We start from the raw sequence: 26,107 nt of genomic DNA, 5'->3' as shown, positions 1-26,107 counted from the left end.
TCTCTCTCTCTCTCTCTCTCTCTCTCTCTCTCTCTCTCACACACACACACACACACACACACAATTAATCTAATTTTGGTACTATTATTTCAAAAGCCATTTAGATTGATTAAAAGCGGGACTTTTATATGTTTAATCGTCAGCATAGAATTGTAAACGTCTGAATGACATAAAAAGTATTTAATTTTTTGACTAAAGAGGATCTCGAAGGGATTGGATTTTTGGATTTTGGGCTATTTAGCCTAGTAGTGGGGCCTGTAAGGAAGGCCATTCACACCGATATAAGAACGCATAAAAAGTAGGATATAAAGTAGGATATAAAGTAACAAAGACCCTTAAATTCTGCTTACAGTACACCGCTGGGGCTGGAGGTGGAGAATCTCAAAAGGGCAATTTATACATAACTTTGCTTCATGTCAAACAATGTGCTCGGTTGAATATAGTAAGCTTGTGATTATAATCACTGAGATATAAATATCGTGTTTTATTCGTTGCTTTGTCTGTTTGTGTCCCTTCGTGTGGCTTTAAGTTTATGAGCTGTTCAAGATATTTTGAATAGTGTAGTGTATGTAGGTACGTATATAAACATAGTTAACTTAAATGAAACATGCCTTTATATATATATATATATATATATATATATATATATATATATATATATATATATATATATATATATATTATATATATATATATATATATATATATATATATATATATATATATATATATGTATATATATATGGGCAACATCGAATGTCGCCATCGATTGTGATAGACTTTTAAGAAAGAATATAAAACACACACACACACACACACATATATAGATATATATATATATATATATATATATATATATATATATATATATATATATATATATATATATATATATAATGTAACGATCAGCTGATATAACAAAAACATAAGTCGTAATTTTTCTCGAGATAATTCTTATGCCTGTTGCCTTAGTATATTCACTAAAACTCGTATTTCAATTAGATTGTTATTAGACATATTAGAAAAAAAAAAACAAGTAAACATTCATAATTTAGAATAGCCTTTGTGAAATTTCCAGAACCTTACGTTTCTCGTCTTGCATGTAGTTAAAGAGTCTTGCACATGCATAATTGCCGGTTTCTGTTTATGATAAGCTATCCGGAGCGTTTCATAATATTTTAACGGCTTTTGTAATTCTTGGCCTGTGCTTGCAAGTTGCCTGCGTGCACAGTGCGCATTCGAGATTACCATTCACTGAGATTTTAATTTCAGTAGTGAGGTAATCTTGATTGGTATGTTTTTATTATGTTGGTTACTTTTCTGAAGTACGCATGTAGAAATTGACAGGGATATTTAATAGTCTAGGAAGCCTTCATATGTTAAGTATGTATTATTATTATTATTATTATTATTATTATTATTGTTATTATTATTATTATTATTATTATTATTATTATTATTATTAATTGCTAAGCTACAACCCTAGTTGGAAAAGCAGAATGCTATGAGCCCGAGTCCAACAGGGAAAATAGCCTAGTGAGGAAAGGAAATTAGGAAACTACAAGAATGGTAATTAAAAAATAAAATAAAATATTTCAAGAATATAATGTGCGTTATGTACATATCTTATTCTAGTTCAGTGTTTCTCAAATAACTTTTAATCGATTTAAGTAAAAAAAGTAAGGTAATGGTAGAAATGATTCATTGTATAGACCCCCTTGCTCAAAGTGACTATTACCAGTATGAAAAATTGATGGTCAGATTATGTACCCAAACCGTCAAATATAACATTAATATGCTTTACTAAGCATTAGTGGACATAAATATCAATAAACTATATATCATTCGGAAACCAATTTGTCAAAGTCATTCAAGGTGCAAAAACATTAGTATAATCTCTATTACCTTATTTTTGGCGAATAGTGTTTATAAAATTTGTTTAAATATTTATTTTTGTGAAGTTAATCCCGTTATTATAGCATTTTATTTTGTTGAAATAAATGAGAAGGTTCCATTTTTTTGAATTAATATAAAATTATTATCCAAGCATAAAAACTAATTTTGTATCGACCGTTCAAACAAACATCAATATTTCGAAAAAAAAAAAAAAAAAAAAGATGTAAACAAACAATATTCCGCAAGGATACACATTCCTTTAAGTGTTGCATGATTCGTATGTTTGTATATTAATAATCTACTATATTTATTTATTTATTCATATATGGATTCTAAATTTGGTATGGAATATATATTTTAAGTCTAACGCCTTACTTACTTACTTACTTTTTTTTTTTTTATACAATTTTCCAAGTCTGCGAAGTCTTCCCAGGCAAGGTCAAATATTTAAGTGCATTTAGAATGATAAGCACAGTCTTTCATTATCTTATCTTTACAATTATATTTTGCAAGAGCTAAATAAGGTCAGCTTAGTTTTCCTGGTGGCCTTGGTGAGAACTTGTGATAAGGTAATCATGGGTTTTTTCATCCTTTGGATTTAAAGTCCTCATATTGAGTGAGCGTGAGTGATTTAAAGTTTTCTGGGGAAGGCTACCCTACACTGTTAAAAATTTGCATTAAAAGAAAACGGCGAATGCCTGGCAACATTTATTCGAGGGTTTTTACCGTTTTAAAAATGGATATATTGACGTAAAGGACTGATATTACGGTTACTAACCCGTGAAATATAAGAACAAAGTTGGGTGAAAATTACGGTCACCTGTATTTTACTGAAATACTGCTGAGAACAGTATATTTTTACGGAGAATTTTCGATTGAAATTACGGTTTTTTAACAGTGTAGAATAAAATTAAATCTGGATATTAAAGAGTTGTGATCATCACCTGGACCACAGTGGCTCCCAAACATCCAAATCTCTGCACTGATAAAGTTTCATTATCTATAGAAAATTCCTTTAAAATTTAGGTGTGATTTTTTATGGCAAATTTACTTTTGAGAAACGCATTCGTCTGTTTCTTCTTTATTATTATTATTATTATTATTATTATTATTATTATTATTATTATTATTATTATTATTACTTGCTAAGCTACAACCCTAGCTGGAAAAGTAGGATGCCATAAGCCCAGAGGCTCCAACAGGGAAAATAGCTCAGTGAGGATTGGAAAAAAGGAAACTAAAATATTTTAAGAAGAGTAACGACATTAAAATATTTCCTATATAAACTATAAAAACTTCAACAAAACAAGAGGAAGAGAAATAAGATAAAATAGTGTTTGCCCGAGTGTACCCTCAAGCAAGAGAACTTTAACCAAAGACAGTGGAAGACCATGGTACAGAGGCTATGGCACTTCCCAAGACTAGAGAACAATGGTTTGTTTTTAGAGTGTCCTTCTCCTAGAAGAGCTGCTTACCATAGCTAAAGAGTTGCACAACAAAAATTGGCTTATTAAGAAAGTCTTTTAAGATTTTCGATGAAACTGTCATAAATTTCTTATTACTGATCTTGATATCAATCTCTGACACCATTTTTCCGTTAGTTCTTTATGCATATGGGATTTGGTATTGAGTGACGCTGAAGATGAAATTAAAATGGGTATCCTATTCATAATAATAATTAATAATAATAATAATATTTAATAATTTTATTATTATTGATATTAATCTCTGACACCATTGTTCAATTAGTTCGTTATGCATATGGGATTTGGTATTAAGTGACGATAATGATGAAATTGAAATGGGTATCCTATTCATAATAATTATTAATAATTAAAATGATAATAATATTTAATACTTTTATAATTATTAATAAAATTCTCTGTCGTTTGTTTTTAGTTACATAAATTTGGAGATAAAAGTTAATGTTTTTGTGAGTTCAGTTAGCCCGGTCAATACATGAAAGCAACACGAAGCAGAGCCAGTCCCTGTGAAACCGAATCCGCTGTTTGCGTGTCCATTTGCCAAGGGGGAAAAACACTTCCGATGTCAAATAATGTTTTGTGTGTGTGTGTGTGTGTGTGTGTGTGGGAGTGTGTGCGTGGCACGCGCTTACATGTACAGTAATGGCATCGTGCATGTCGTGCATGTAATTATATTTTGATAAGTAATCCAGGGAAAGAGACTGTACTTATTTGTTTATTGTTTGTGCCTGCTCTAGAAATTTTCTGGAAGAAGAAGATGAAATGTATAGTATGAAGGATTAACACATTTTATCCTTCTGACGTAAGAGGATTTAAACTTAGGCCCTTTGTGTATCATCTTTATCCTAATTGGATGAGCCTCACCATTGTATATTACTTGTTTTTCATTGTCGGACGCTAGCCTCCTAGTCCAGTGATAACGCCTTTGCCTAGCATTCGCTTGGCAGCAGATAGATCCCAGTCTGAGACCTTGAGTTTAAGCTGTTTAATGGGGAGGCTACTTCTGTGGTTGTATCCAAAAGTGACGCGGTTGGGCTTTCCCGGCTGACGTTCTGGTGAGCATCTATTTTGATGAAACTGGAACTGAAACCAGAAACCTTTAACCTTTAATAAGGTGGTTAGGTTGAAATAGAGCACTGACTAGATTTTTTTTTTTTTGTGGGGGGGGGTTGTTTAATGCAGTTTGTTTTTATTCTATACATCACCAATTTATATACGAACGTTCAATTAATTACTCGCTCTTATACGGCAAGATTAAATCATTCATCTAGTATAATTTGGGTTTCCAGAGTCGACATAAGTAAGAAACAAATATCCGGGGAAACAAACCGCGCACACTGAGTTTCCATTCGTTCCTTTACTTGACACACGTCATCCTGGACTATTGTTTAATTTGTACGTCCATCAGGTTAAGAAAGGGGAAATCCTGAAGTTCGTTTCTTTTGTTCACCGTAGAAAACTACAGCACTTAGTTAAATGAACTTCTAGATCCTGAGAAACTCGTTTTTAAACCACTGGTTTTATTATTATTATTATTATTATTATTATTATTATTATTATTATTGTTATTATTATTATTATTAGCTAAGCTACAACCCTAGTTGGAAAAGCAAGATGCTATAAGCCCAAGGGCTCCAACAGGGAAAAATATCCCAGTGAGGAACGGAAACAAGAAAAAAGGAAATATTTTAAACAGTAACTCCATTATAACAGTAGCTTTACATGTATGATTTTTTTTTTATTGCAGTTGTTTATAATGACTTTCAATAATGTTATCAGCTTTTATCTTTTTAAGATGAAAAAGGATTCATAGTTAAAACCTATAGTTTAATGATATTTCTATAGATTAAATAGTATAATAATCTTGCAACGTGTCATATTTGTTACAGAGCGTGCAACTTGGTCGTTATAACCATTCTGCCCCCTCCTGTTTGCGTGTTATGTGCTGGTTATATTACAGTGAATATGTAGATGAATTTGCCAAATTAAGCTGCATAAAATAGATATGATACTGATTAAGAGAAAGGCAAAACTATGGGATATATAATTCGGCTATAATGGGATGATATCGATTCAACTATCTAGTTGTGAGTGCATAAGGTATTTGGTTATCACATTCATCATCTCCTACGCCTATTGACACAAAGGGCCTCGGTTAGATTTCGCCAGTCGTATCTATACTTCTACATTCATCATATCCTACTTCACCCTTCGTAGTCCTAAGCCACGTAGGCCTGGGTCTTCCAACTCTACTCTTCTAATGGCTTGTGGAACCCAGTTGAAAGTTTGGTGAACTAATCAACCTTAGGGAGTGCAAAGAGCATGCCCAAACCATCTTCATCTACCCCTCATCATGATCTCATCCACATGTGGCACTCGAGTAATCTATCTTATAGTTTCGTTTGTAATACTGTCCTGCCCTTTAACTCTTGATATTATTCTGATGGTTTTGTTCTCAAATCTACAAAATCTGTTGGATAATGTTTCGTTGTCACATTGGGTGAGTGGTATATTTGTGAAATTTGGTAAGGAGCCTTTCATGATATGATGAGCCTTGCCATAATATTTGCTGAATATGGAGGAAGCATATGTTTTCCCCTTAAGTGATGAAGTCTGCTACCGTACATCGAAAAAATTGCCGAGTTTTGCGGGTGAATTTTGTAACCGATCACTTAGTAGACAGTTTCAGTACGTTTCGTTATTAACTTTTGTACTGAATTGCGAAAGTGTAATTAAGAGATGGATTACCTGATATTTAATCTCCTGCAATTTATCTTCAAAGTTACGGAAGACATTATGAAGAAGTGTTATCTCGTCTAAAGATTGCATTGTCATTACACAAAATGGATTGAATGTTACCACATTGAGTACAGCGAAGGAAACATTGGCGGATCTACTTTCGTAACATTTAGTTGCATTTAAAGAGCATTTTCAGCAATTTCATTAATCGTACCAGCTGCTATTTGTCAGAAATATCTTTGTGGTTTATTCTTTAGAAGATAAGAAAGCCAAATATTCTGGTAGTGGTGTTATATTTGATTCCAAATGATTGCCTGTACTGAACTTTCATATGAAAAGAATTGCTTCCGTAATTTCACAGCCGGTTTATGTAATTTCACAGAATAGCCATCAGCATGTCTATCTCAATTCCTTGGTGTTATTGTCCTTTTATTCTAAAACTTATTAAATTTCTTAATTTGGCCTTCCCTAGGTTTTCATAATCTTTAACTTGCCCTGTGTGGGGCTATGACTTTTAGTTTAAGAGCTCCAGCCTGGAGATAAGCTCCGGGCAATCAGAGCAGACCGACCGTCTAACTTACCTCAACTTCAGTTTGATACAACATTTTCGCCAACCCAAGTTCTTTTACCTCTCTTGGACTAAACAACGTTTTTATCTCTCCTGGACTAAACAACGTTATTTATCTTTCACTTGCGTAAACGTTTTCTTGAGCCACCATTCTCACGTTTCCCATTGTTTCAAAATTCCCTTGTCACATCTACCACGTAAATCCGCAATTTCAACATCTTCCTCTTTATCTTACTGTGCAATAATGCTTCTTTTCCTTAGTTTCTCAAAAGGTTGCCTCATGCGTTCTAAGTTTGGTTTTCCCATCAGAGGAAGTAATTCTATTTTACTGCTAACTCAACTCTTCCGACGTTTCTCATGATGTTTTATTATTGCTACATTATTCGAAACACTTGCACATCGGAGTGGATCGTCAACGCCTTCTATTTATCTCCCAATCACTAGTTGTTTTTTTTTATTTTAAATTCTCTTAAAATTTCCATACATATAAATTATTGTATAGTGTACGCGACCCGTCAACAATGACTGTCAAATATTTAGGTAGATATGCTCGCACACGGATTAAACTCTTTCCATCTTCTCCCCCTTTCGTAACTACAACACGACAGTTGTGGTTTCCGAGTGTACCTCTCGGGGTAGCCCCTCTCGCCTAGACTTGACTACTACTCTCCCCCCTACCCCAGGAACGGAGAGAAACCGAATAATTGTACGACTGGCAGTGCCACTGAGCGTGATCGGAAATAAATTATATAAACTGGATTTATTTATATATATATATATATATATATATATATATATATATGTGTGTGTGTGTGTGTATATATATATATATATATGTATATATATATATATATATATATATATATATATATATATATATATGAGAAAGAGAGAGAGAGAGAGAGAGAGAGAGAGAGAGAGAGAGAGAGAGAGAGAGAGAGAGAGAGAGAGAGTGGCAGGCTTGCTCTTTCTTATATAGGGGAGAAAATATATTTTGTTCTGATATTAGAAAGTGCCTAGTATATTGAATAAACTTGACTTAGTCAATACATAACTATGAAATACTGGTACCCTGTGGAGTCAACGGACTGTTCCATATCTCTCTCTCTCTCTCTCTCTCTCTCTCTCTCTCTCTCTCTCTCTCTCTCTCTCTCTCTCTCTAAGCATAATTATAACACTCAATAACTTTAAATGAAACCAGACATATGAAAAATATCAATGTGGCAATTCAACTAAAAAGAAATAAATACTTTCACGTTATCCATTGCACGGTATAATGGCTATTTTGCGACTGACTACACATTGCCACATTGCAAGTCTGGTTTATTTTTTTTCTTATTTATTTTTTTCAATTGTTATGAGTCAACAATGGAATCGTGAGTGATGGTTGTTGGTTGTGATTTTCTTTGTTATCAAATGGACGTGTTTGTTTACTTATGTCTAGCTTTGAAGTTTTTAGTTGACTACTGTAACAAATGTTTTGTGTTTATAAAACATGTACGCATATAGAAATGAAAGTTTTATTATTATTGTTAATATATATATATATATATATATATATATCCCTATAATTTCTAAAAATAAATAAATATGCCCTCAAGACGAAGACTGTGAACGAAGATTTATTATTCTCAGGACTTTCTAGAAACGAAGGAAGGTTACAATTATCTAAATATACTTGTTTTCAGAAGGATGAAAATAAACGCAATAGCCTGCAGTCAGTCTTGAGTGTTTATTAAAGTAAAGATTGCCTTCTGGACTTTTTATATTTATTGACATACTTACATTTAACATTTTTCTAGTGATTCACTTGGGCAGGAAAGCATAGATTTTAAACCAACTTACCACCTCATCTTATTTCTCATTAAGCCGTGCAATACAGCAGCAGCAAGAGCATTGCATTTTGCAAGACAAATATGCAACCAACCAATCAATTTCTGCTTCATTTCACATCCATGCCAATAACGAGTAAATGCAATTAACTCTTTTATCTCCAAAGGACATACTGGTACGATTCACAAAAGCCATCCCTTTACCCCCATGGACGTACCGGTACGTCCTTGCAAAAAAAAAAAATGCTATAAAAATTTATTTTTTCATATTTTTTATCATTTTTTGAAAAAAATCAGGCATTTTCCAAGAGAATGAGACCAACCTGACCTCTCTATGACAAAAATTAAGGCTGTTAGAGCAATTTAAAAAATATATACTGCAAAATGTGCTGGGGAAAAAAATAACCCCTCTGGGGGTTAAGGGTTGGAAATTTCCAAATAGTCTGGGGGTAAAAGGGTTAAAGGCTTCCTTGGGTGATAAATAAAATTCACTTTCAATGTTTGCTAAAACTCTACTATGAAAAACTTATGATTATGCGTTTTTCTATTTTTTACGGTTTGTATGAACCACTTTAGTCTATCCCCTTTTGTCGTCTTAATAAGCATTCAAGACTGACTGGAAGCTATTGACATTATCCTTCTAAAAACAAGTATATTTGGAAAATTGTAAACAAACTATATTTGACTTTCAATGTTTGCTAGTGACTCCATTATGCAAATCTCATTACTACTACTACTACTACTACTACTACTACTACTACTACTACTACTACTACTACTACTACTACTACTTTCCAAGCCACAACCCTAGTTGGAAAAGTAGGATGCTATAAGCCCAGGGGCCCCAACAGGAAAAATAGCACATGCATTTTTCCATTTTTTACAGTTCGTATGAAACACTTTAATCTAGTAGTCCCTATTGTCATGTTAATAAACATTCAAGACTGGCTGGAAGCTATTTGGATTATCCTTCTAAAAACAGGTATATTTAGAAAACTATAACCTCCCTTGGGAATTTTAAACCCTCGTTCCCACCCTTCGTCTCCTTCCACCTAAAAATAGCGACTCGCGATGTATGGTTTCAAAGACGTGATTTGCATCCATTAGTCTCGTGAGCGGAGTGTGAATTTAGATCAGGTGGGAGACGCCGAGTCTCTTCACCTCCATTTCCATACTCGTGGATAAATTGCTTTCTAGACCTTAATGCATTTCGACGGTCCTGTCACTTTAGAAAGGGAATTTGGAATGCGTAGGGATGCAAACAGTGGTTGTAGTTTTTTTTTTTTAAGATATATATTAGAAACTATATTAATACTAATGTACAATTGATATGTGATATATATATATATATATATATATATATATATATATATATATATATATATATATATATATATATATATATGTATATATATATATCACACTAACGAAGTTTAAGCAGTCACTTTAACATAGATAAGATTATATTTATAAGTTCAAAATCAATAAACATAAATATATATATATATATATATATATATATATATATATATATATATATATATATATATATATATATATATATATAAACAATAGTTATACTAGAGTAATATAAAAATAGAACATTAGACCCACCTATTGGAGGAAAATTTGTGTTATAAGTTCCCAGGAAAAGATGTCCTTTTCAATTATTGTACCATGTACCATACAATATATATTATAGTGAACTATTTTTTAAGGCAAGTGACAATGTTTGAATAACTAATATATTTTCTTTTGCAGGGCCCACAAGAGCATGTACCATGCACTGGGTTATGGAACCTTCATGTACCTACAAGCCATCATGACCTTTGAACCAGTAAGTGGCAGTATTGTTTTTTTTTTATGTGATGTCATTAAAATGGGTCGAAACAAGCCTATGGCATAAGCTGTTTACATATGACGTTGTTATTATAATTAATATTAAAATTTCCTAAACATGAACTGCTTTAGATAGAAAGAAAGATATTTTCATAAGTCCTTTCTCTGTGGGATGAATCTGTATCTAGTATTGTGTCATACGAAGCTATGCAGTTATTTAGTGCCCCATGAGAAAGACGCAAATGTATAATTAATTCCACGCAACTTTACTTATATATGTGTTATTTTTTCGTCCATAAATTCAAAGAAACGAAAGACTTTCTGTCTCCTTGGTGGCTTTAACATTTTTATGGAATACCTGTTAACATGATTATTATTCTTACTTAAGCAAAATTTCATTCACTCTCCTTTCAACCTTCCGTCCATTCAGGTTCAATTAAGTATGCAAATTTTCAGTTCCTTTTAGAACACTGCAACATTTTCCTTCAACAGTTCTGAGTTTAAATTTTATAGGATGTAATTGCAGGATGTTTTATTCAACAGACGCAAGTTAGGTCTGATTTTTTCTATTGTTTCACGGCTAAATGTATTTGTATACGCACACAAAAATTACTTCAGTGTGCTACAGATGTGCACGAGAGGCTAACCAAGTAGGGTTATTTATTACATAAGTTATATTAGGTTTGGCATTCTAGTCTTTCATGTAGTATACTGCTTTTAATTTTAAAGAATAGTAAGTGTGTGCACGTGCACACACAGTATGTATATATTAAATTTCTTATTCCTGATCTAAATATTAATTTTTGGCACCGTCGTTCAATTAGTTCATTATGCATGTTGCACAAGATTTTTCATAACTCTGACCATCCTTTATATTCAGATCTTCCCGGACAATTCCATCCTGTTCGTAATACTAGGTAGGCAGTTAATTCTAATTGTCAGGCCTTCTCCATCATGAGGCTCAATACTACACAGTACTCTAGAAGTTTTATTGCAGCTGTGACCAAGTTGTGGAATGATCTTCCTAATCGGGTAGTTGAATCGGTAGAACTTCAAAAGTTCAAAGTTGCAGCAAATGTTTTTATGTTGAACAGGCTGACATGAGTCTTTTTATAGTTTATATATGATATATCTGTTTGGACGTTGTTCCTGTTTTTAGAATGATTTATTGTTAATTTGTTCTCATCATTCATTTATTTCCTTATTTCCTTTCCTCACTGGGCTATTTTACCCTATTAGAGCCCTTGGGCTTATAGCATCTTGCTTTTCCAACTAGGGTTGTAGCTTGGATCGTAATGATATATATATATATATATATATATATATATATATATATATATATATATATATATATATATATATATATATACATTAGTTTATGTGTATATGCATTTTTACTAAATCTGGATTTAAACAAAGCTGCACAGTTGGTAAACAGGAAATCTTAAAGCTATATTCTAATTAATCAAGTTATTTATTTAGTATACTGTAAGCTAAAATCTTTGTTCTTTTGATTGCAGAAAGATATAGAGGCTGCTATCGAATCCCTGAAGCAGAGCGTAGATGTCTGTAATAAGTTCAGAAAGAAAAATACTATTGGGGAAAGTATAGGCAAGATGGTTAAGAAAACGGATTACAATAGTCTCACCAAAGGTAAGTTGACCTCCTACGCCTATTGACGTAAAGGGCCTCGGTTAGATTTCTCCAGTCGTCTTTATTTTGAGATTTTAAATCGGTACTAATTCATCATCTACTTCACGCATAGTCCTCAGCCATGTGGTCTTGGTCTTTTGATATTAAGGAAAAAAATTGTAATTTCTGTATAGATATCGTAGGAATTTTTATGGATGTGAGTTGTAGGAATTTTAATGTTATTTCAATAATGGAAAAAAAAATTGTATGCCCATATTCATTGATGTAGTACTCTGGATTGTAATGGTAAATTTTATTAAATATACAGCTTAACATTACATGAAAAGTATATACGGTATAATAATATGTAAAAATCATAAGTACTAAGAAAATGATTAAGAAAACAGATTACAATAGTCTTACCAAAGGTAAGTTGACCTCATACACCTATTGACGCAAAGGGCCTTTAAATAAGTGACATTCGTGGTTACGTTTCCATGGTGTAAAATGTAAATCTAGAAGCTTTGGTTTTCGATCCCATAAATCATCTCGTTTTTCATCTCAGAAATAGAAAATTATATTCTCTAGTATAGTTGAAAAGTTCAGTAGTAAATTTTTTTTAATCTAAAATATTTGAAATTAAACTACCTCTTGTTGCTATGTTTGTCAAAATAAAGTTTAACTCTGTCACCTCATATCTGGCACAGTTCTTGTTCTGAAAGATTCATTAAGTATAGGCTTCTAAAAATGACATGCTTTTGCAGAGGAGATTCACGCTGAATTGTGTTATGCCGAGTGCCTACTGCTCCGTGCCGTTCTCAGCTTCATGGAAGATGAGACTCTCATCAGCTTCTTGAAAGGAGGCATGAAGATCAGGGCCTGTTACCAGTCATACAAGTAAGACATCACTACTTTGTTCATTCTTCAAGTGCTGTACTATACGTGTGCTTTTATTGTTGCATTTCATTACTGTACATAGTAACACCAAGAAACTTTTAATTTTTAGTTATGCTGATTATTATTTTAATGGAATTTGAACCATTATTTAATAAAAGACAAAGTTCTTGATCATTGCAGGTTATTCCTTGTTTAATTAAAAGTTTTAGGCAAGTGTGATATAATGATATACAGTACAGCATATGCATTTAATGTTAAACTAGATGATACTTTTATTCATTTTGAGACAAAAGCAACAGCTAGCCCCATAGTGTTCCCTCATTTAAAAAGGGATGGCAACATCATATCTATTGATATTTAGCTTTTAGGCTGTTAAGTTGACATCCAAATTCTTTCTGAAGGATATGCAACCTTGGATCATTGAGAGAGAATGTCGGTTCACACTGGAAATGGGGAGATTAACCAGACAATGAGTTGAACTCGACCCTCACATAGCTGGTAGAGACCATACTCAGTATGAGTAGATAGTAGGTGGGCCAAGGCACCAGTCACCCATTGAGATAATGCTGCTAGAGTTTCATTGAGTCCTTTGACTGGCCAAATAGTTCTACATTGAATTCCTTTCTGGTTACAACTCATTTCTCCTTTGCGTGCACTTTCTGATTACAACTCATTTCTCCTTTGCGTGCACATACACTGAATAGTCTGACCTATTCTTCACACTTTCTCCTCTTTCCTCATAGACCTGACAACACCAAGATAACTGAAAAATTTTCCTTCACTCAAGGGGTTAAATACTTCACTGTATTGTTCATTGGCTACTTTCCACTTGGTAAGGGTAGAAGAGACTTTATCTATGGTAGGCAGCTATTCTAGGAGAAGGGCACTCCAAAATCTAACCATTGTTCCCTAGTCTTGTGTAGTGCCATAGCCTCTGTACCCTGGTCTTCACTGTCTTGGATTAGAGTTCTTTTGCTTGAGGTTACACTGAGGCACACTATTCAATCTTTTTCCTTATTTCCTTTCCTCAGTGGGCTATTTTCCCTGTTGGGCCCTTAGGCTTGTAGCATCCTGCCTTTCCAACTAGGGTTGTAGCTTATGATAATAATGTTAGTAGCTTTATCATAATTGAAAGTTTTATTTCCAGTACTGTAATGTCATTTTACACTCGAAATCAAATGCAAAATTTATCTTCAGGGAATGTTGGTATATCCTGGAAGGCCGTGATTGGAGCAAAGATCCAGACAAGATGCATTTTGAATCTGGGGTCCGAATGGGTGTTGGGGCTTTTAATCTTGTAAGTAGAAAAAACTTAAAAACTTTTACAGAAATTATAACTCTTCCCGCAAGAACATTTAAGATTAAATAACATTCTTAATTTAGAGAATTTTAAGATGCTTAACCAAGACTGAATTACTCTAGTGTATATCGTTATATCCTAATGAAGATTTCATCAATTTTCTTATTTCAGATGATCTCGCAGCTTCCTCAGAAAATTCTCAAATTGTTGGAATTTGTAGGTTTCTCTGGCAATAAGGTAAGCATTAATGAAAAGTTTCTTATAGGCATTGTCAATGAATAATTTATCTATTAGCAATAATGAAGGATTTCATAAATCTTTCTGAAGTGTTTCACACCTAAAATTCAGTAGATATTAAATTAAAAAATAAGCTTGGCATACATGTTCTATATACATTCTTTAATTCAGTGTGATCATAGATGAATTAGGTTACATACCTATTGCAATACAGTACAACGAAGTGTTATACGTATTGGGATTTGTATGGTTTGAATGTTATTGCAAAATTGGTACAAAGTATTGTATATGAATGTATTTGTTACTGCATCCTGTGATTGTTGCGGAATGCAAATACGATATGACATATAGTGATGTTTTCTGTGTTGTTATTTTCAATATTCTGTTTCCTCCTTTTTGCCTTGTGTCGAGTTCAGTCGTGTCAGGTAAGAGAACAAAAGGTAATAAAAGCTTCTATTATTTATTGGCTGTTGTCTGTGATTAGATGGCTAGATTTGTCTCGTGGTTATATATGTTAACACTTTTTTTTACAAGTTGACAAAATTTTTTCATCTTGTTATAGTACCGTCAGTTGAAAACAAGGGCTAGATTTAGGAATTTTATTTTATTTCCATATGCTTAGGTAATATTTTATCTTTAAATAGCAAGGGGAGTACTGTATAGTTTTTATTCGACAAAATTAATCAGACGAACATATGAATGTCTTCATTTTTTCGAAAATAAGTTTGACAACTTGTAAAACCTATCAAGGTGTTTGGTCGTTGTAGTTTAGTCATTAGCTATGGCTAGTAATATCTGTGTCAAATGGTGGAAGGGTTTTGTACATGTGCGTTGCATTTAAAGTGGTGTCGAGGTTAACAATTCTTTGACGTTCTCAGTGTCTGGTCCATAACATCCAACTTGCACCCCCTTTCAAAATACAATAATGGTATTGGAATTTATTGAAATTAAAACTGCACTTGCATTAATTGAAAACATGGGAGCAAATTGGGTTTATATGTGTTGTGTTTATTGTTCAGGTAAATCATTCATTAAATGAGCACTAACAACATGCAATACTGGAAAAGGTACCGGTAAATTTCTTCATAAAAATTCAGCTAGCAAAGTGTCAAAACAATGCTGTTAACATTTTCTTCTTTATTGGGTTCTTGTACTTAACTTGCTTTGCTATAACTTTTAATGTATCTTTTTTTATATAAAAATAATTTTTACAATATTTTTTATATGAAAATAATGTTTACAATATTCTGTTTATCACAGTATGTTTAAGGTTCTTTATACTTGTACAACCCACTTCTCTTAAATAAAATCAAGCAGCAAACTAAAAAATATTAATTCACTTTCAGAAATTTAGATGAGAATCTGGGATATTCAACACTATTTTTTTAGTACAAATATTCTAGAAACTTGAGAGGCAACTGATTTTAAAACACAGATGTTCTTTTTCAATAAATCTTAAAGGATTTAGATCTGTGTCACAAAAACCATTCTTTTTCCAAATTATTTAATGGAATTTGCTCGGGTATTTAGTTTATTACATTCCCACTTTTCTTTCAACAGCACTTAGGTTTAGCGGAGTTGGAGAGAGGCTTCTTCCTTGAAGGCTCACTGAGGAGAGTTTTGTGTGCTTTGGTGCTACTTGGATACCACCTCATTGCCACATATGTCTTAGGAACAGCGGAAGGAGATCTTGAGATGGCACAAGTTATTTTAGACGACCATTTAAAGGTACAGTAATTTACAATTTTTACTATCACAGAAATCCATTTTATCTTCACTTTCCTCCCAGAATATTACAAAACTCTAAAATTAACTCTTGCCCTGTCTTTGACTTTTGGGGCAAGGCTGTTTACTTTATTAGGAAACCATTTCAATGTTATTATTATTACATATAGAATGCCCAACATCATCCAGGGTTAAAAATAGCAATAAAGGTCTTTTAATTATGACTAAAATAAAGTTCCCTCTTGACCATTAACCTTGAACTGTCTGCAATTCAGCATCAGTAGTGGTTTATGGCAGTAAATTATCAAGTTTCTATCTTGTATAGCTCAAAAGTTATGAGAATAGCTACTATAAATGTATACTGATACACAAACTTTCTTTACTATATATCATAGCCACAGATGATGGACATTAATCAGATCATATTGACAGTCAAGATAGTTTATTATACACGAGAATTGTCATTTGTCCAATAGCTATTTAGATTTAAGTATGTTTACCATAAAACCTATCAGATTCCTAAAGAACTTATCCTGTTTCTAATCCTCTTCTGCTTTTACCTTAGGTTATAGTGAATTTCTCATATAGTAAAGTCCTAAATGAAACCGTTCATGGATAAATTCTCTGATATCTATTACTACCATGAATTTTACCTTTGAAAAGTAAAATGTTATTAACTCAAAAGTGCCAACTTCACAACTTTAAAAAAAAACAAAATTCCTCTTGCTTCATAATTTTGGCGGGAAATGTTTTGAAGTAACTATATTTAAATTATGTAAATTAAGGTTTAATTTTTTTTCATAACATACTGTATTACAAATTTTGGATGAACATCTTTTTTGTTATCAGATACCCCAAGTATCATTTCTATTCTCGATCTTAGTTCAAGATTACAGTACAGTATATGTCTAAGAATATTTAAGTACTGTACTGTAAGAGAAATAATGACCAAAAAGGAAGTTAAAAGGGTTGGTTTAAATTGAATGGAAGAGGTGAGTTAAATGAGAGATGTTCCTTAACTATCCTTATATGTTTATTCTGGTTTTAAAAACAATAATGTCAAGGGTTAAAAGATTTTAGAGTATCACTCTCCATCTACCTGAAAGGTTTTTAATTCAGCATTTTTCTTTTCAAAAGGCAAAACACTCAGATCTATTAATTTCCCTTGGAAAAGCAAGTTTCCCACCTTCATCCAGATGTTGGGGTATATTATTATTATTATTATTACTAGCCAAGCTACAACCCAAATCCTTAAATCCAATCCTTGCCACATTAGAATAGATGTCACAAGTTCACTAATCTGAATGGCATTCTTTGTTATTGTATGTATTCGTTACTCAATACAGTATTTCCACTGTCTGATTGGGAAATGACAGGTGTGAGAGGAACAGGGTACATGTTAGTGATAGGAACTTTTTTTTTATCAATTTTCATTTGAGGTTGTTAAGCTGGCATACCTGAATTAATAGCATTTTACTTTTGAAGGGTAATAAATTTTAGTTTAAAAATTGTTTTTCATTTGCAGCTCTATCCCAATGGTGCATGGTTCCTCTTCTTCGCTGGAAGATTGGAGTTTGTCAAAGGCAACTTTGATGTCGCCATCGAGAAATACAAGATATCCCTACACAGTCAGGATGAATGGCGTCAGTTCCATCATCTTTGTTATTGGGAGCTCATGTGGTGCTGCATCATGAGTGCTCAATGGAAGTAAGTCGGTTGTGTATTTATTTTATCTAAAGATTACTGGTGCTGTATTTATTTTACCTAAAGAGAACTGGTGCTGTATTTATTTTACACACAAATATCTGGCAAGTACATTGCTAGCTTTTCCTTGGCCATAAATTTTGACAATTATGCTTGGAGATTGTTGTAGCATATACCCAAGTATTGCAATTTGGTTTACAATGCAATTACCTATCTTGGTTACAATATTTTTAGCTTATTGGAAAACCAAAAAATATGCTATTTAACATAATAGGAATTGTTACTAGTAACAAGTTTTTGTAATGTCAGGGTATTTCCCTGTCTTAATTGATAAGTGTTCACTACTTTCTGATAAATTTTTTATTCAATAGGGGACATCATCTGACATAATTTATGGCATAAGTTTTATTTTGGTTCTGGTTATGGAAGAAAATTGTTGTTGTTTCCAAATAACTACAGTATATTTCTAGGTGATACATTGTAAAAATTATCATAAATTACTAAAATCAGGAGTTATTAAGGATTATAGGAAATTATTGTAAATTGAATGCAAGACCTATCAAAACTCGTTTGTTCCTATGTGTATACTAAGCTTTTGTTCTTTAAAATAAGGAATGTCTTCAGTGGAGTTGGAACGTACATGAAAATCGTTTAATGAATTAGCATATGACAGGGCGGTGAACGAGGGTGAAAAGCCCTGCCCACACTTCTGTCAAAGACTCTTCATTTTTGTTTTTGGCTGTAACAAGTGCAGTACGGATTTACTGTGGTATCCTATCGAAGGATGTTTAATATTTTTCCCATACATCTAGATTGAAAGGTTGATTTTGCCTTATAGCTAAACTAGGGATAGATCTACACTATGCTTTTTAGGGACATGATTGTTTCCCAATCATCCCCATATGCCAAATGTATGGCCTTCTTTTATGACGGGTGTATTCTTTAAGATTAATTTTTCCCCAGCGTCATTCTTGGCAACACAAAACAATGCCGAAGATTATTACCATAAAAGCTTGCTTACGCTGATAATGAAATAAGTTATAATCATTAGATCAGAATATCTATCTTTTTATTTAGCCTTAATTACTATTCCTATTAGCTGAGCAGGGTGAACTTGGATTTACATTGGCAAGTTTTTTTAGGGCTGATGGAGTGCGAAGTGATCGGTGCACTCCAACATGTGCTGGAAACTCTTCCATGTATACAGCATTGCTGAGATGAAAGGGATGTTTGTTGAAAATTGTGCTCGAAGATGTTAGAGATTGATCTCCGGGCTTGTACAGTCAACTTGTCCTGGTAGAGAAGTCAACTATATACATACAGTATGTGTGTGTAGGGATGACACGAACATTGTCATCCACAAAAGGCCGAACGGTCTATGATGGCACACTGCCACAGCTCCATGGAAAATGTTGGACCAGTCAATTCAACTGAGAATTCACTGTTTTCACTCCCTGTATTTGGGCCAATTTATCGTTGCCATTATCAGCATCATTACTCAAGAAGAGGAAATTTTGTTTTCAGGCTGACCCAGCCTGAAAAAGGAATTAATGTACATCAAAATCCTCCATTCAGGTTCATCCGCAATCACTCGCTCAAAATGGTTATCTCCTAAGGAGGAATTACAGCCTGAAAATAAAATAGAAAAAACATTTACGAACACTCTTGGGTATCTAAACTGTCCCCCTATAATAAAAATTACATAATACACCACACCCAGATAAATACTTGCTGATAAATAAATAGATCACTTCTAAGACTAATAGTAAATATATAATAATCCAGCACTTAAAATTACCTGCTGCTGTCACAATAAAGAAAGCAGTCTATCAAGACTTTCGCTACTGTCCTAACCAGTCTAACAAAATAAATGTAAACAACAAACATTCAATTATACCAACAGTCTTTCTCTCTTTATCTCTCTGAAGGATTTGGCAAACAAAGACAAAGCAAATGTAAAATAATAAACATTAATATTGATCCTCCACAGTGTTAGGATTTAGCGCACTAGAAATCTTAAAATAAACTAACTTATCACGTTTTTAAAGTACGTTCTGATGCATTTTTTCATTAACATATTCAGAGACAACCCTTTCTTAACTAGACAGCATATACCTCTCAGTTCTTTAAGTTTGTGGTGAATAACACCATTACAGTAACATCTTTCTGGGTAGCTCAAATATGAACTTGGTTTTAGATTTGAGTAATATTTCGAGACTAAACTACAGTACCTAGTTTTACCCCTATTGTGAATGCTTAATTGGTAAATAGGGGTTCAGCTACACTATTCAGTATCAGCTATTGTTCTGCACATTAGTTAAAAAGCAGAGCAATAAAATATGGAGTTGAAATCCAGCAATGCGATATGTCCTCCTTAATGAGCATAGGTAAATTTAAGCTGCTATCGACTTTTGTTAAGAGAACATTAGAAAAAGTAGTTATTTTATACGCCATGTATTGATCTCAACATCATAACTGATTAACACATATAATTCCTTTCAGAGAAGCTCAGGGTTATGCTGATAAGCTCCTACAAGAAAGCAAGTGGTCAAAGGCAACATACGCTTACCAAAAGGCCTGCTGCCTGTGTATGAGGATGAAAGAATTGACCCCATCAGAAAAGGAAGAACTTGCTGACACTATGAGGTTTGTTTTTCCAGCAGATAATTAATATTTTGGCGATTGTGAAATTTTTACTGAAAATGATAAAATTAGATTGCACTAATTGGAACGCTACAGTATTTCAAAGGTTAACAAAAATATCTGAAATATATTTTGAAAGTGTTTTTTATGGGACTTGAGGTTTCATATTATTATGATTAAATTCCTTTTCAGAACCATTCCAAGTCTTAAGCAACGCATTGCCGGCAAAAGTCTTCCAGTTGAAAAGTTTGCTGTTAAAAAATCAAATAGGTTCTTTGCACAAGGAGAAACTCTCTGTTTGTCAGCCCTAGAACTCATTTATGCATGGAATGGTTTTAAAATCCTTGCCAAGAAGTTCGAAAATGTTGAAAAAATGTTTGTGATCATTGAAAAGGAGATGAAAAGACTGGAATCCATAAAAGGTATTATATTACAGTACTTAGAATTTAAAGGCAACTTATGTAAGGGATCAGTTTATGAAGTCACTGTTTTAAAGAGAGTACTGTTTTGTAAAATAGAAATTGAATTTTTTTAATGATAATCATATCAATATTTTCAGTGTGTTTAATAGCTGTGTCATTGCCATTAACACAAAAAAAGTATTTTTTTTTATGAATTAACACATTTAAAAAGATGAAGTAACATAAAAAGGAGCATTATTTTCCTAAGATTTTTATTTGACTTCTTTTTCAGTTGAAAGCCGAAATGAGTTCTTCTGGGATGACTACCTCCTATGCCACCTTATAAAAGGAGCTTGTTTAACCAACATGAATTCTCCCTTACAAGCAGAGGAATGCTTTAAATTTGTTGTCAACAATGAAAAGAAAATAAAAGAGGATAACTACCTGGTTCCTAATGCCTTATTGGAAATTGGTCTCCTCTTGGTACGCGCTAATGATTTGGACCAGGCGAAAATCATATTGGAACACACCAAGTAAGTACATACACTATCATGTCTGTAACCTTCCCCTGATATTTATATCGCTTTTCTCTCAAAGCTCAACTTATATTGATGTTTACCCCCATAACTAGAATATTCTCATGGTTTTTTTCCCTTTCAATAGGCATTAGCCTTTAGTATAGATTGAGACAATATAGCAGATAATGCCAATAACCATGGCTTTTTAGGTATGCCATATCATGTTATGTCTTTGTCTCTGCATTGATCTCGTGTTATCAGGTCAACTGTGTGTTTGCTTCATCTCCAGATTATTCAGTCAGAATAGAGGTTTAGTTTTTTCTTAATTGGTTGAAGTTCAAAAGGGTCAAGTCACTGTCAGTTATGCAGTGGATGAGACAGCTTGGGGCAATAGCTTCTTTAGAGGTTAATTTCAATGGATTGCTTAAAGATGACAACTTTGCCATCACATGTTAATTGGAATTGGGATCTGATGCAGAACCAACTTGAACTACTGAATTCGAGGGATTATCTTTATTGGTTATACCAGGCAGGCTCCATACGAAGCGAGATTCCCAGACGTCTCTTTATATGGATGCTTCACAGAAAGGATGGGATTTAACTTTTGATTATCTCAATCTATCAGCCAAGTGTTTGAGGACAATTAACTCTACATATCAAATTCCAGAACTTTAAGCAGTGTTTAAGGTAATTCTGGCTCAGGAATTGCTCATAGTGGTTAAGTGAGTGTCAGTGGGTTCAGATCACACAACAGTATTGTCTTTTATTCAGAAAGGGGTAACAAGATCGGAGTGTCTGTCTTGGATAGTAGATGTTAACTTGGACGAATTTGAGGGGAATAATTTGTTGCACTCTAGGGAGGTTAAATATGTCTCCATAATACTATGAAAAAGAAATTCAAAGTGTTTGAAAACAGCAGGATGACTTGTGGCTCTCTTTTATTTGCAAGAGTAGTATAAAGATTGTTGGCATCTGCTGTTTAAATGTCAGAGGCAGTTGCCTTACAAAGCCAATTTTCTTGGACAACGGGTTTCAAAGTTGGTACACCTAAACCCATATTCGCTACATCTAACGGCAATAAAAACCTTAACCCAATTCTCGTAGGTAAAGGGTTTCATAAGTCCTCTAGATTGCCTATTTCAGTTTCCAAGAGACAATCTACTAATAATTTGTATCAAGCCATTGGAAAGTTTATTTCGATTGATGCAAATCAAGGGAGGTTTCAGTGACTAGAACTAGTTTACGTAATATATTGTCAATTTCTTTAATCTATTTTTTGAAAGGAAACTTAATTTTAGCTATTAAGGGCTATAAATCTATGCTATACTGCATTCAAGTCTATGAGTTATAATTTTCAGGTATTATTGCAGATGTATTTATGATGTTTAATGTTTAGAAACCTGCAGTTATTGGAATGATTTATTGGAATTTAGGTGTAATATTAAAATGTTTAAATGGTTCTCATTTTAGATGTTATTAAGATTGCTGGGCTTTGGGTGCTGAAGTAGATGCAGAGGATGTAGTCTAAATGATAATTTTCTTTCAATCATGTAAATTTATTTAAGTTATAGCATTATTGTAATTTTTATTTTGAAAATACAAGGTTTTGGATAATTTATAATTGTATACAGTACAGTAGTTCAGTTGTGTGGTTGTATTTGGTTCACAAATTGGAGGTTCGAGTTACAACACATCTCATTTATTGATGATGACTTAATCTTACTGTGCCAAGAGGCAAGACTTATGTGCTAGAGAAGTTTGTGGGTTTAAAACTTTACATTCCTATCTCTTTCTGTCACTGAAATCATCTCCACCTGGGTGCGAGAATCAGCATTGAGCACCGGGGGTGTTTTATTAAAAATAACAAGAATTTGGATAAAATTTATTACATTTATACGCACCTGATCCTCATATACTGTATATAGCCCTCCTCCTCCCCCTTCCCACTGAATAGTGATGTTAAGAGGATATTTTTTTTTTATCTCAAAAGACAAAGGCTCTGTGGTGCACGTAAGCTGAGGTTATTGCCATTAACTGCCAGATTATCCCAATACTGTATTGTAAGGGCAGCCTATCGGAAGGATAGAAAATGTAAAATTTTTAGTTTTGGGACGTACAAAGATATAAAACCAGGCTTCGAGAGAGAAGCATTATGAACATGATGTGAGAATAAAATAATAAAATCTTAAATTTTTTTTTATTTTTGGGGGGTTTATCAAGCACCAAGACCCAAAGGACACTGATTGATGAGCTGCTTAGATTAATATCACGCATGTGTCCTTTTATCATTTAAAACAATTTTCTTTTTCAACAGAAATAACTATAAGAGCTACTCTTTGGAATCAAGATTACACTTCAGAATTCATGCAACACTGAACAAGATCCAAGGCATTCAGAAGGGCACCAGCCATGAAGGACTTGCTCCTCTTGAGGATTATCCTTCTTTAAGTCGATCTCCATCTCCATGCATAGCCAAGATGGAGGCAAATGGGAGTGGAAAACACATGGAGAAACACTTGAATGGAGATTCGCTGAAACCCCCCCACGCTGCAGTTAGTAATAATCTGTGATGATAACCTATTCTTTTTCTTTGATCATCATATAATTTGAAAGTGTTTTATATGATGCTAGTCAATAGCCTCTGCATTTTTTTAAAAATGTGCTCATGCAGGGCACCGAGGCAGATTGTTAACACTATTAATTTTTCGTCTAAGTATTTTAAATGTAAACATACCGCTGGCTTTAAAAAGTACTGTACCGTTGGGAACTGTCTGGAACATAGTTACCCAATTCAGTTTATAGGACATGAATTTTATTCAGAATGAACATGGTTAGTATTTTGTTTTTTCTATTATTACACGTGTTGCAAGTGATGGCATCAGGTAATTGTATATTTACATTATCACTAAAGGCTTTTCTTTGTTTTTCTCAGAGGTATAAGAAAAACTGAACAAATTCGTCTCTGATATTATAGAATAATTTTGCCCGGGAATGCAATGATTCCGGACAATTTGTGTTGGAATGGAAAGATCAACTTTATTCAAGTGTCTTAGATATTGGATGTACGTATATCAAAATGTATTGGTTTTAAGGCAACACAGATGCACCTTTATTGCATTTAGTGTATACATACACTTTATAATTTAAAGATCACATTGTTTACAATACAGTATCTTTTCACACAAGTTATTCTCATAATTGTAAATAGGAAGATCAAAAGATATATTTGAAAGCTTCAATCTCCATTCTTTCAGATTTTAGGAAATTATAAGGAGTGTCCAAGTCCTTTTGTATATAAAGATATAAATATATATATGAAATATGTAGATGATATTTTGTTATTAAGTAGTGCTGTATATTAATCAAATTTTTCAGATGCTGTTAGTGTTATCAGAAACTCTAATTTTCTTGATAAATTATACAGAGCCTTTTGCACTATTCACTCAATACAGCATTTGAAGGTTTAAGGTCTTTTTAACTATTATTTCTCAATTTTTGAGTACATGTTACTCTATATAATGTATTATTCTCTTGCACTTATATAAAATTTTATGAAAAGAACGGAATAACACATGCAAAATAATTTCAAAGTCTATCAGAACCAAAGACAGTAGGCATTTTGCATTAAAGAATGTTTTGATTATTAAAAGTTATGATTATAAAACAGACAAATGAAGCCTCAACTATTTTTGTATACTCCATATCAGGAAGTTGCAAAATGCAACTATAATGGATCTATTTCTAAAGTATTGTGGCTGGTTCCATAGTGGATGAAGAAAAAAGTAATTTATAAATATGAAATAGCCTTATGTAAAGAATTAAAACACTACTTACAGTGTATGTCAGGAATACAAAAGAGCGCTGCAGCTACTGCTGTGTCCATTGTCTGAAATTTACCAGCTGAACGAAGTGATAACATTATGGTTAGAATTTTGACGTGTGTTCAATTTGTAAAGGAAAGTTACTATTTAGTTATATGTGGCTGATAGTTACATTAATCAAGCATGATTTTTCTTGGCAAATGTAAACATAAAGAAAAACAGTATGTAATCTTTGGAATTAAACAAATATTCTGTGGAAAAAAAGATGTATTCACAAAGGAAGTTGATTTCAAACTGCAAATGGCTGTGATGCACATTAACCCTTTCAGATTCCAGTGATTTACATCCTCGGAATTCCCGAGTTCAACATAAGTAGGAAAAAACCTCATAAAAAATAGTCTTGAGAGTACCGGTATGCCATCTTTTATTTGCCCCCGCAAACCTAGTCTGGAGAAGGCCCATAAAAAGCAAATTTTATTTTTAAAAATTAACTTGTACAGTATATTAAATTCTTAATGTAAGCTAAATCTATGGCTCATTTGGCGAATGGCCAAAATCTGAAAGGGTTGACAAGTTTATGTATCAGTAATTTCTTAAAACAGAAATGATTGAACATGAATTGAAAATAAAGTAAACTAATTTTTACTCTAATTTGGGAAAAAAAGTAGAAAAGTCATAGGTATGTGAACTATATAATGAAAAAATATACATATTAAAAATTACTGTACAGTATCTAGAAAGCTCAACTTTACATTATTACCCTATAACTGAATTGTACTTGTCTTGTTAACATGTTCCCATTGTGGCTAATGAGCTTCTAATGATGCTGAGGATATTGCCATCTTTTTTAAATACATTCTAAGCGATGCCT

General features: G+C 32.9%; 1 protein-coding gene across 5 annotated transcripts in view; it reads left to right on the top strand.

Moving 5' to 3' along the window:
- LOC137619665 (tetratricopeptide repeat protein 39B-like) overlaps positions 1-25,590 on the top strand; it is a 175,691-nt gene extending 150,101 nt beyond the window's left edge. For 4 of the 5 annotated variants that reach the window (XM_068349905.1, XM_068349903.1, XM_068349907.1 and 1 more), the window contains 12 exons: positions 10,281-10,356; positions 11,879-12,011; positions 12,755-12,887; positions 14,085-14,184; positions 14,359-14,424; positions 14,841-14,864; positions 15,985-16,152; positions 17,675-17,856; positions 20,356-20,499; positions 20,689-20,918; positions 21,190-21,430; positions 23,730-25,590. In XM_068349905.1, coding sequence (XP_068206006.1) covers positions 10,281-10,356; positions 11,879-12,011; positions 12,755-12,887; positions 14,085-14,184; positions 14,359-14,424; positions 14,841-14,864; positions 15,985-16,152; positions 17,675-17,856; positions 20,356-20,499; positions 20,689-20,918; positions 21,190-21,430; positions 23,730-23,985 — 1,753 coding nt within the window. In that variant the 3' untranslated portion in view covers positions 23,986-25,590. The remainder of the gene's footprint in view (positions 1-10,280; positions 10,357-11,878; positions 12,012-12,754; positions 12,888-14,084; positions 14,185-14,358; positions 14,425-14,840; positions 14,865-15,984; positions 16,153-17,674; positions 17,857-20,355; positions 20,500-20,688; positions 20,919-21,189; positions 21,431-23,729) is intronic. The other variant, XM_068349904.1, reaches the window with a different exon arrangement.
- Positions 25,591-26,107: the final 517 nt, after the last annotated feature.

The sequence above is a fragment of the Palaemon carinicauda genome, chromosome 26 (genome assembly GCF_036898095.1).
Source record: "Palaemon carinicauda isolate YSFRI2023 chromosome 26, ASM3689809v2, whole genome shotgun sequence".
NCBI classification, from domain to species: Eukaryota; Metazoa; Arthropoda; class Malacostraca; order Decapoda; family Palaemonidae; genus Palaemon; species Palaemon carinicauda.
Note: the sequence above shows the minus strand (reverse complement) of the source record. Positions and strands in the feature narration are given on the sequence as shown.